The sequence below is a fragment of the Pteropus vampyrus genome, unplaced genomic scaffold, assembly GCF_000151845.1.
Source record: "Pteropus vampyrus isolate Shadow unplaced genomic scaffold, Pvam_2.0 Scaffold302, whole genome shotgun sequence".
Classification (NCBI taxonomy): domain Eukaryota; kingdom Metazoa; phylum Chordata; class Mammalia; order Chiroptera; family Pteropodidae; genus Pteropus; species Pteropus vampyrus.
In genome coordinates this window covers 603,335-616,143 of record NW_011889083.1, presented here as the reverse complement: position 1 = coordinate 616,143, position 12,809 = coordinate 603,335, and the positions used below count along the sequence as shown (strand labels likewise).

The window sequence follows — 12,809 nt, the reverse complement described above, 5'->3', positions numbered from 1 at the left end:
AAACTAAATATATATGTGCAAATCAGAAAAACTAGAAGAAAACAACCAGGTATATGTAAACAGCTTACATACATGTCTGGATTTCCAAAATTTCTACTATATGTTTAAATTAACTTTAAATTTTTAAAACAAGATACAAATAATACAGGCAGTAAGGTCATAATTATGTATATTACAAACATGAAACTAGAAGGGAACAAATTAAACTATCAATACTGATGTTGCTGAATAGTTTAAAGAACAAGTAATCTTTTATTTTTGTTCTTTCCACATTTTTATAAAAAGTATGCCTTACTCTCACAATCAAGGGCAAGAAATAAAAAAGAATGGTAAGAGACCACTGCAGCAGGTAAGGGAGAGAACCTATTCACATGTTAAAGCTAAAGCAGTTAAAGCTGCTGACTCTTATCAGGCAAGGCACTTCAAAAGAGGCATTTTTTTGTCTGCCTGGATTATAGCCGAAAACAAATCTGGTACAGGAGAATGAAAGGCTAAGAACCTTAAAAGGTTGTGTCCCACATCTTAACCTCATAAATGTCATATAGTTACGTTTGTGGTAAAATAAATAGATAAAGGCTTCACTTTCTAGCCTGTTAAACTGCTGTAAATCACAGACACTGGGGCGGTTGAACTGCTTTCTCACTTTGAAAGGAATCTGAGGGTGATGGTTATACCAAGACTTCCTGTTTCTGGGCTCACTTTCCACCTGTAGGGCTAATGGCATTTGAGCCACAATGAGCTATCATGGCTGGGAATTATTTGGTAGTTTTAAATAAAGGAAAACTTTTAATTAAAATAATAATATGTATGCTTTACATAATTTAAAAGTGAATGCTAGGAAGCCCTTCTGGCTATGGTCAAGTGAAGAGATCTAGAAATCTTCTTGAAAAGCAACTGTAAAACTGGACTAGATGAATAAAACTAACCATTTCAGCACTCAGGAAATGACCAAAGGCATACAATAATGTAAGAAGATGCTTGAAAAACTGCAGAATTCAGGGAATAAAAATGTTGTTGTTCCCTGAGCCTGGAGCTGCTCCAATTCCTTCACCTCCCAACACACAGACTGATGGCCATGAAGGTTCTTCCAGGTTAGGGCAGGCCACAAGGACTGGCAGCAAAATTACACAGCTGAAGGGAGCTCACTTAATTTAGGGTGGGGAGTGGTTAGATGGGGAACTGACAAACTCAGTAGTGTGTGAGCAGGAAGGGCCAGAGGCTATGCTGGTTTGAGGTTGCGGTCATGACTGCAGCAAGAATATGCTTGGTTGAAGCTGTGTGTATGCTTGGCAGAGACCCAAAAGAGCGCAAACTAGTCAAATACTCCTGGTCTATCCTGAGGCTGAAAGCTTATGCAGAGGAGATGTGAAAAGACTCAGCAGAAAGTACAAGCTGGGGAAGACTCCAAAAGACCTAAAATTTGAATGTGCTACTGTATACATACATATATTCATTAGGCAGAACACGGAAATCTTAATCAAGGTGCTTGAATATGATCTCTGTCCAATCATTAGTTACTGCTAAGCTATGTAGATATAGAGATGACCCCCATGAAGCTAGGCTTAAAAATAAAAGAAATAAAAAGAAAAAAAAACTGGGAAGAGACAGCAGCAGCCACACACCACAGGGGACATAATTTCACAGATTTAGCTCAGGCACTTTTTTAAGCAAACAAACAGTAATAACATCAACCTCTTTTTGGGGGGAGGGAATCAGAATCTAGAGTTGCTACAATATATTTTCAAGAAAATATTTTTCAATAAAAAATTACAAGACAGGCAAAGAATCAGAAAAGTGTGACTATTTTCAGGAGAAAAAAACAATACAAATGCCACAACTCAATACAAATTGTCTTTGAATGTGTCCAGCTATTTTATTCATCAGACCATGACTTCAAAGCAGCCATTTTAAGTGTATTTATATTTAAAAATATAAATTTATAAATATACATTCAAAGAACTATAGAAAACCATGTTTAAAGAATTAAAGGACAGTATGACAACAATAAATCAACAAATAGAGATTCTTATTAAGGAGACAAATTATAAAATGATCAGATTAAAACAATGAAATCTAAAGTAGAAAAATATAACTGAAGTGAAATATTCATTAGAGGGGGTTAAAAGAATGTTTAAGTTGGTAGAAGAAAAACTGTAAACTTGAAGATAGAGCAATAGAAGTTATCCAATCTGAATAACAGAGAGAAAAAGACTGAAGAAAAAACTGAACAGAGGTCAGAGACCTATGAGATAACAGATACTAACATACATGTAATGGGACTTCCTGAAAAAGAGGAAAAAAAAAATCAGGAAAAAGTTTGAAGAAACTATGGCCACAACTCCTCAAATTTGTTGAGAAATATTAATTTACACATCTAATAAGCTAAACAAATAGTAATTAGGATAGATACAGAGATCTACAGGTAGGCACCTCACAAGAAATCTGCTGAAAACTAAGAAATGCATGAAAACGCAAAACATCAAAATTTATAAAATGTTGCTAAAGCAATGCTAAGGGGGAAATTTATGGCTTTAAATGCTTGCAACAGAAAGGAAGAAATCAATCCTGAAAAGGAAGAGCAAGATAAAACTCAACCTAAGCAGAATAAATGAAATAATAAAAATTGGACTAGAAATAATTAAACAAGAGAGAAAAATCAAGGAAAATAAAAGTCAATTCTTTGAAAATATCAACAAAATTGACAAACCTCAAGCCAGAATTACCGAGAAGATCTGAGATAAATATCTACACAAATTACCAAACTCAAGAAAAAAAAAATACTATCATTCCTACAGAAATTAAAAAGGATTAAAGGGAATATTATAAATAATTTATGGCAACAAACTAGATAGTTTAGAAGAAATAAATGAATTCTTAGGCACAAATTACCTAAATGAACTAAAAAACTAAAAAATAAATAAATAAATAAATAAATAAATAAATAAATTTGAATAGACCTAGATATAATAAGAAATTAAATTAGCCATTAAAAATCTTCCAAAGTAAAATTCCTGATCCAGATAGTTTCATTAGAGACTCTATCAAACATTTAAAGAAGGAATACTAATCTTTCACAAGAAAGATTCACTCAGAAAAGAGGAATTGGATATACTTCCTATTGAATTTTATGAGGCCAGCATTACCCTGATATTAAAGCCAAAAATATAATAAGAAAACTATAGACCAATAAGTATGAAAATAATGGGCATAGGTACAAAAATCCTCAAGAAAATGTTAGCAAATCAAATCCAGAAACATGCATAATGGATTATACAATGTGACCAAGTTAGATTTATCCCAAATGTAAACAGTTGATTTAACAATCAAAAAATCAATTAATGTAATACACCATATTAATTGACTACAGGAGAAAAACCACATGATCATCTCAGCAGATGCATGAATAAGCATTTGAAAAATCCAGTACCCACTCATGATAAAAACTTTCAACACACTAGGGCTTAAATGGAACATCCTCAACCTAATAAAGGGCATCTGTGAAAACCCACAGCTCTCATCATACTTAATGAAAAACTGAATGCTTTTCTCTAAAGATTAAGAACAAGAAAAGAATGTCTGCTCTTGCCACTTCTAATCAAAATTGTACTGGAGGTTCTATAAAGTGCAAAAAGAAAAAAGAGTTAAAGATAGCCAACATATGGAAAAGAAAAAGGTAAAACACTCTTTATCCACAGATGACATGATCCTGTATGTAGAAAATTCCATGGAATCCATACACACGCACAAAACTAAAACTAAAAATAAAAAACAGTTTTAGCAAGGGCAAAAGATACAAGGTCAGTATATAAAAATACCAACTGTATTTTATATACTATCAATGAGCAATCTAAAAATGAAAAAAAGCAAGCAACTGCATTCAAAATAGGACCAAAAAGAATAAAATATTTAGAAATTAATTTAATAAAGGAGACTAAAACTTGTATGCTGAAAACTACAAAACAATGCAAAGAAAAATTGAAGATTATCTAAAATGCAGAGAGAGTCCATGTTCATGGATTAGAAGATTCACAATTGTCATGATGGCAGTCCCAAACTGATCTATAAATTCCATACAGCACGCTTTTGGGGCAAAAATTAACAAACATTCTAAAATTTCCATGAAAACACAGAAGACCTAGAATGGCCAAAATAATTTTGAAAAGAACAAAGTTGGAGGATTATTATGATCACCCTGCAAAAGTGGGGTATGTGTGGTGGGGCACCCAAAATTTGATTTGGATGTTCAGACTGATGATGCTACACACACACAGGGAGTATGAAAAACTTTACTACTTACAAAATTGAAGTATCTCGGGACAGTAGGGCAGGACTTTCAAGCAAGATCTAACAGTACCTGATTTCAAAGCTTATATAAAAATAAAATCACAGCAGTCAAGTCAGTGTGATACTGGTGCATAAAGAGCATACAGGTCAAAAGAAGAGAACTGAGTCCAGAAATAAACCCTTATACTTATGGTCAACTGGTTTTTGACAAATGTGCTGAGTCAATTCAATGGGGGAAAGAATAGTCTTCAACAAATGATGCTGTGCCAACTGGATATCCAAAAGCAACAGAATGTATTTAGTTCCTTACCTCCATACACAAAAATTAATTTGAAATGGACCATAAACTTAAACTGAAGGAGCTAAAACTACAAAATCTCCTAGAAAAAAATATTGGAGAAAATCTTCATGACATAGGGTTAAGGTAAAGAGTTCTTAGATATGACTCCAAACACATTATTCATAAAAGAATAAATTTTGATAAACTGGACTTCATCAAAATTAAAAATTCATGCTGTAAAAGATTCCATGAAGAAAATGAAAAGACTACAGACTGGAAGAAAATATTTGCAAATCATATATATGATAAAGGACTTTTATCTAGAATGTACAAAGAACTCTCCCAACTCAATAAGAAGACAAACAACATAACTAAAAAAATGGTATAAGACTTAAAATGACATTTCTCCAAAGAAGATAAATGAATAACTAATAAGCACATGAAAAGGTTCTCAACATTTATTAGTCCCTACAGGCATGCGAGTTAAAATCAGAAGGAGATACTATCTAATACCTGCTAGAATGGCTCTAATCAAAAAGACAGCCAATACCAAGTGTTGTCAGATATATGGAAAACAAACTCTTATACATCGCTGGAGAGAATATAAAATGGTACAACTTTGGAGAACAGTTTAGCAATTACTTAAAAAGTTAAACAGAACTTGTCATGATGATGATGATAATAATGACATCATATGACCCAGCAAATCCTCTCTTATAAATCTGTCTTAAAAAGATATATGTTCCCACAAAGACATATGTGAATGTTTATAGAAGGATGACTCATAATAGCAAAAGAACTGAAAACAATCCAAATGTCCAACTGATGAAAACAAAATGCTATAAATCCACATAATGAAATAGTGTTCAGCCATATAAACGAATAAGCTACTCAAATGTGCTACAACATGATGACCTTCAAAAATATTATGCTAAATTAAAGAAGCCAGATACAAAAAATTACATATTACATGATTATATTTATGTTCATTGTCCAAAAAGGAGAAACTGTCAAGACAAAAAGCAGATCAGTGGTTTGCCTAGGACTAGGGATTAACTGCAAATAAAGGAACTGTTTTGGATGATAAAATTGCCCTAAGATTGTATTGTGATGTTGGTTGAAAAACTACAAATTTACTAAACATCATGCAATTGAACATTTACAATGGATGAACTTTATGGTATGCAAATTGTACCTCATTAAATATGTTTTATTTTAATGAATGGCACCTAATATCGTCAGCTATGACTTAATACTTTTCAAAATTTTAATGAAAAAGTGAGAAAATTGTGTTTCAACTCTACTGATATAAATAGGTGATTACGTAATTCATTATTTAAACAAGAACACTTCTGAAAAATAAAAGGAGTTCTAATAATAATTATGTTAGGTCACAAGAGTAAACCAAGACTGTTGCATGCAAACCAAAATGTATGGTTACTTTTAGTAGGTGTCAAATGCAAATTTTAATGCTTCCATCTAGATTTGTTTAGCACAAATTGTAAAATGCAATTGAGCTATTCTTCATTTTAAGTTAGTCTTTCAATGAATTAGGAGGTGATGAATTACCTTTTCCCTAGCATCACAACTGGTTCATTTATGCTTGTCTAACCACACATAACGACTTGAACCCAATCATCTGAGAGAGGATGCTACTTCCATTTAATTCGCAGGTAAGCAGGACATGGCTAGACCAACAAGCAAACCTGCAAACAAACCACCTTTATATCCTTTAAAAGTACATCTACCAAATGTGCTGCTTTTCCAAATCTCTGTAATATAAAAATTCAAGCCATTCCTTTACAGGGAAAAATGCTAACATTTCAATTTTGGTGCCTCCAATTTCTTTCTTTCTCTCTTTTCATTAATTCCTTCAACAGTTATAAATATACTATGTGCCGGGCACTGTAGTATGTGCTGGAGAAAGAAAGAAGAAACAAGGCAAGGCTCTTCTTATCTATGAGGGTCCAATCAATGTTGTATTAGGGCAACAGAAGCTTATAACATCTGCTGCTGAAAGACTTTAATATTTAGCCACTGTCCTGATGAAAAAGCTTACTTTAGAATCTTCTTTCCTAGGCACATTAATTCCAATAACAGTTCTTTCCTACACTGAACACTCAGACAATGAAAATAATACAATACAATACACTATAATTTGCATTTGTCTTCAAGCATTTCCCCAGAGGAACACTGAAAAGTATCTGTTGTTCATGTTCAGAGCATCATAATCCAATGAAATGGAAAACTTCCAGCTTCCACTAGATGGTAGTAGAAGCCACAGGAAGGAAGCCAACGGATTGCTTGTTGAAGAATGCCTGAGTGGTAAGCCTCACGTTATTATCATTATACTGCTGTTCTGAATTTTTAATTAAGAAAATATATCAGTGCTGACAAATTTTATTAGTCTTTGAAAACTAAAAGCAATACAAAAACATGAACTATAATGCTAGCTACCTTTTCTAAAAGAAATGAGTCCTATAACATAAAATCTCAATGAAATAATCCTTATGAGGTAAGAATACGCTTAATACTTACTCTAATAGTTTCTGCTGGCTGAGAAACAGCTTTTCTGCTAATTCATATCTTTAATTCATATGACTCTATGTTTTTGTTGTTTTATACTTTTAGATCCAACACCAATATTCCAGAATATCAAGTTACTTCCAAATGCCAAGTTATTTCAAGTTTCTCAATATGCTACATCTCAGTTTTGTGCCTTTGATCTTCACATGGTTCTTTCTGCCTGGAATCTGTTTTACTACATTGTGTGTGTATGCGTGTGTTTGTTTAAAATACTTACTAAGCATAATGCTGATAATAAAATAATGCAGTGTCTAACTCAAGTTTATATTCTCAATGACAGAAACAGGCCTAGTCACTGCAGAAGACGGTGCAGCCAATATGGGATGACAGAGTTGTGGGAGAGGTCCCAAAGAACAGGTAAAGGACACCCTACCATCCACTTCCAGGAGCCAGGGGTGGGGAGAAGCCTTATTAATATGGGAGCAGAGACTAGTATTACAGGGGGTTAGTATTAACGATAGAAAAACAAGATGCACAATGGCTTGAGGGTTTTGATGCATAGAATTTTCAGAGAAGCTAAGAACATATCACAAGAGAAACAAGATAAGAGGTTAAACAAATGGGTAAGGGTAGTCACAGAGGTGCTTTCTGCCAGCCAAAGAGCCATGATTCTCCTAATCTTTTATGCCATTGAAGGCTTTTGGGCAGGGGAATAATGTGACCAATATTTCATTTTAATTAATAGTATAAGACTGTATATTTATTAGTTATGAGTATGGATGCTAGCCTTAGAGCCAGGGTTCATATCCTTGTTCCACCTCTTATTCTCTGTGTGATGTGGGACAAGTTATTTCACTTCTCTGTGTCTCAATCTGCCTATCTCTAAAATAGGAATCATGAGACTTTTACATCGGAGAGTGGTTATGAGGAACCCTTAGAACAATGTAATTACTATTTTTAACATGGCACTCTGGTGACTGAATGAGAGAAGGCAACTGAGAAAGAGAGACAGGAGGCTGTTGCAGACACTGAAGCAAGAAATGCCAAATTAAAGTAGACGGTGATATTAAGAGGTACAATTTGAATAAGAAATAGAGAGGATCAAAATGGCCTGGTGAATGATGGCATATGAGCCATAAGAAAGAGGTAGAGTCCCCAGTGAGGCTCTGGTTTCTGACTTGGGCAACTGGGTAGACAGTGCTGTCATTCTCAGAAATGAGAGATCCTGAAGGAGAGTCAAGTTAGGGGATGACAGGTAATGAAGAAAGAATCAAGACCCTTGTCCTTGACTGCCTGTCTTCTATGATGCAGATCACAAACCACAGAGTCTATGGCCCTCTGCTACATTTATTTTTACATCTCTGTTTCTCACCGCTAATCTCACATTACTGTTATGTCTTAATTATTCTCATATCCAAAATGCCTCATATGTGAAATGTTTGCTAAGTGCTCTGAGAAGTAGAGGGAGGGAAAGAGAGGAAGAGAGGGCAAGCTGAGCTTCTGAATAATGAACAAAATACAAATGATAATCAAACTTTTTACCTGCTTCAGATTCAGGAGGAGAATAAAACTGACCATCAGAAAGACCACCAGGTATAAGTGCCGCCCTCTCTGAAACGTCCTGCACTATCCGGAGTCCTGGAAGAGAAGAAATCCAGATGCTGAGAATGATGCCACTATTCTGGTAGCTTCTTGGCAAGGTTACCCACAATAAAACGTGTTAATGTTACATTAAAAAATATTCTTAACAAAAGGAAGTACTTTGAAACTCTTTCAACCAAAAACTAAGTTTTATTAGTTAACTATATACCTGTACTGTAACGACACATTCCAACTAGTTTTAAAAAATTGCCTCATGTTACTCATGGGTTTCTTTGACTCAGTATTTAAAGCATCTTTCCCTTGAGAATACCTGCCTCCCTACAGAAACCAACAACATCAAAACCAAAGCACAAAGCAAAACAAAAAACCTGGTCAGCTTGTACAAATGGTCTACAGTCTGCATCTGGTTGGAGAAATACCAGATGTAAAGCATACTAAATGGAGAGACTTTTATAAATATACAAAGAGGAATTAAGATGGTGAAGAAATATTTATTCATTAAAATAGTCCTTAAAAAAGAAGGGTATTAAAAAACAAAGAAAAGAGAAGGAAGCATGATGTAGCAAGGTCAAGGACATTAATGCATGTCCAGAGAGGCCATCGACAATGAGTTCTTCTGACTGAACATGGATTAACAATAAGAAAAAGTTGGAGGAAGCACCAGGCCAAACAGCAGGTGCCAGGTAGTACATAAAATATGCTACAGACAGTGAAAATAAATGCTGTTTTAAAATTTTTCATTAATTCTATATTCTGCTTAATTAGTTACTTTGAATTTAGTTTAATCACATAAGCATTCAGGCCTCACATTAATAGCTGTTCTGCTTTCAATAAAGTTCAATTTGATCTTTACATATAATTTTTAAAAAATGACTTCCATTTATTTTGTCCTTTCTCCATAATATATTTTCATTAAAGAAAAGAAGGCAAAAGATAGAAGACACATCATGGTTTGATTAATGTGTTTAAATCTACTCTTGAGTAATTCTTTCTTATGTATTTCTTCTCTGTAAATGAGGTTTTCCAAAAGAAAACCATTTGCAAAGTTATTTTGCCTTCTGCTAGTTTAACTTTCTATAACAAGACTTTTTTTCCTATTAGGCAGGGCAAATTGAGCCAGATGATTGACAAAGAATAAAAACAGCATGTCTTGAAACTGACTGGGTCTGTGTTGAACTTTGATAATGTCACCTCCAAGAGAGCAAGTGGGGTGCATGGGCTTCCCCTAAGGTCATCATGCAGAGAAGAATTTTACCCCGATAATTAATCAGAAAACTCAATGAGTCATTTGGCGTTCTTAGTCAACATCCAAGGATACTTAGAGCTACACAGGGAAATTATAACAGCTTTGGAAGGACTCATGATTACATGATGCTAGCTATCACTCAGATCCTCAGAGGTGGATGTGTGAAAGCCTGAGATGGCTGAGCATTTCCCTGGTTTACTATCTTCCTCCTCTTTAACTCCATCGTCATCACAAACCCACCAACAGTCTGCTGTACCCACTAAAGAATGGAGAAAACGTGATCCGCCTAACTGCTCCCACGTGCAGCTCCATTCAAATCACATTTATAGCTCTTCCAGCTTGGTGCCTAGCCAGTCTCAAGAGACTAACTTTGAGAGAAACTTACTGTTTTCTTCTTCTGCCTCTTGAGGTAACACTTTGAAATCCAGGAACCATGTCTCAATCCAGGCAAGGATGAATGAAATGATGGGCAGCATGTAGCCAAAAGCCCCTTGAGAGAAAAGCTGGAAGAACAGGTATGACCCAGAGAGGGAAATACAGTTACCATGGGCTCACATGAGGCTTTGTCATTACAGATGGTATTGTTCAGAAAAAGCAGTAGGCCATACCTTTGAGAGGATCACTTTCGCTAGTAAAAAGGCACTGGTCACTGCTGTTGTCAACTGAAAGACACAAAAATTCAGCACCATTCAAATTAGACATTTTACATTCCTCACACAAGACACCCATCTAACCAGAAGCACATAATGCCGAGAAAAGCTCAGCCTGACATCTTCCCCTAAACACAGACTGGGGAAAAGTAGGCTTCTGCATGGCACGCAATCCCTGACTGGCTGCTCACGGCTTCTTTTTTCCCCACCTTTTGGCAGGCCGGTGTGCTGAGCAACTAAGTTTTGTCTACTAGATGGTACAACATCCAAAGACATTATCACTACTGAAGAAGGGACAGTGAAATATAGAGGCAAGGCTCCCCCTAGGGGTTGGAAAGCCCAGAGATAATCCCACAGGACCTGGCCCTGACTCTTGTCATTCAGTCCTTCAACTAAGACTTGTAGCCATATGAAACCTGACCAAAGAGAATGCCAACAGTAGCCTTAACTGACAGAATGGAGGTCAGGGGATATTAAGTGTCATGCTCAGTAAGTATTAATAAAGTTGCAGAGTCAGTACTTGTTAGCAAAATACTACCGACACACATGGGCATGGATACATGCATGCGCGCGCGCGCACACACACACACGCCAGCCAGCCAACCAGCCAGGCAGCCACTTGGGAGAGGCAGCATTTTATATTCTGATAATAATTAACTTTACAGGCTGACCCTAAGTGCTGTTTACGTATCAGCTGACTTCTCCTTCAAGTTGCTGGGCTCCTCTCTACAAATGTTTTTAAAAATAAAAATCAGAAAGAATAAGTGTGCTAAATTTGACCTGTCTCTTTGATAATTTGCAATTAGATACTGAAGATTCTTCCTTGAAACTCTCACTGAGTGTCAACCAGTTTTCTGAAACAAACATTGAGACAGATGGTCTGACATATACTAGTGTACATTATGGAGACTCTGGGACAGAATGTTCCAAATAGGAACTGTTGTAGAAAATTGGGAAGGGATAATCATCACAGCTATTTGGTATTGGCAAAAGCGTATTCAGGAAAGGGAGCCAAGTCTGGCTAAAACTGTCAGCCTATATCCATAAAACATGAGCTCGGGGCTTGACAGATGTTCTGATGTCAGCCTTGTGATTCTGCGCATGCTCAGAAGAGATGGCCCAGGTAGAGGCGGCCCCTGGTGGACTCTGTCTTAGGAGAGCAGCACTCCATTCCCAGCCAGACAAACCACTGCTGGCCCACACACAAACCAAAGTCTCACACTCCAAAAGCAGGACCGCAGGTTATCCCTGAGCAGTTCTCTCCAGCCCGAGGAAAGAGCTCAACAGTGCCCCCATATACCTGCCTTATTAGAGCTCTCAGGAAGGTGAGTGTTCAGACCTCAGTGGAAATGGCAAAAATAATTCAGGCGGAACTGCTTATAATTCTTCTTTCAACCAATAAATATTTATTGAGAGTGAATAGCATGTGCCAAAGCTCTATGCCAGATGAAAGGAATCAGAGATGAGTAAAAAGGCTACTGCCTTTAAGAAGCCTAAAGGCAATAATAAAAAGGAACATGAGAACTTTTCCCTTTAAGATTAGAGGGAGGGGAATATAACAGGGAAGATGGCAATTATCAAAATAAGCAGAGCAAACTACGAAAAATCTCCCAGTAGTTTTAACCAACAGGAAATTTTCCAATATCTTTGTGACAGAAGTACTGATCTCATCTTTCATTGCAAAATGAGGTAGAGCGTGGGCTGGTACGTGGCCAATAATCCTGTTGGGCCCCTAGATTTCTCTTTTGGCTTAGTATCCATACAGACAAAGCTAGCTACTCATTACCATTGGAAAGAAGCACTGGCGTGTTAAATTTGCTGAAGTATGGAAGAAAAGGACTCAGGAAAAGCTAGTAGAATTCAACCTAGATGAAAACCACCTCTTCTCTTAGCTTAGCCTTGTGGTGAGCTGGCCCTGGCACCAGCATTGGAGGAGACGAACCACTGATCCAGGTATACTCACCGCTATTGCCCACCAATGGCGCAGTCTGCACACAGCATATGCAAGTATTAACACTTTGAATCGAAAAACTGCCAAAAGCTATATTAAAAAGAAAAAAAGAACAAGATACATTTTAAAATATATATACAAAAGTAAAGTAATTTGGTTTTATGAAGAACCCACCAGTCTTCACTATTCTGATTTAGCTGAAGACTGCCACAGACGAGCACTGTTCTATTGACCAGCATTTGAGACCCTTGTTCTAGAATTTATGTAATA

At 36.1% G+C, this 12,809-nt stretch overlaps 1 protein-coding gene across 5 annotated transcripts in view; it reads right to left on the bottom strand.

Annotated features, from left to right (window-relative positions):
* STARD3NL (STARD3 N-terminal like) overlaps positions 1 to 12,809 on the bottom strand; it is a 56,585-nt gene that overhangs the window by 8,990 nt on the left and 34,786 nt on the right. For all 5 annotated transcript variants that reach the window (XM_011376686.2, XM_011376685.2, XM_023521284.1 and 2 more), the window contains 4 exons: positions 12,552 to 12,629; positions 10,547 to 10,600; positions 10,324 to 10,441; positions 8,633 to 8,728 (listed from right to left, as the gene is read on the bottom strand). In XM_011376686.2, the coding sequence (XP_011374988.1) occupies positions 8,633 to 8,728; positions 10,324 to 10,441; positions 10,547 to 10,600; positions 12,552 to 12,629 (346 nt within the window). The remainder of the gene's footprint in view (positions 1 to 8,632; positions 8,729 to 10,323; positions 10,442 to 10,546; positions 10,601 to 12,551; positions 12,630 to 12,809) is intronic.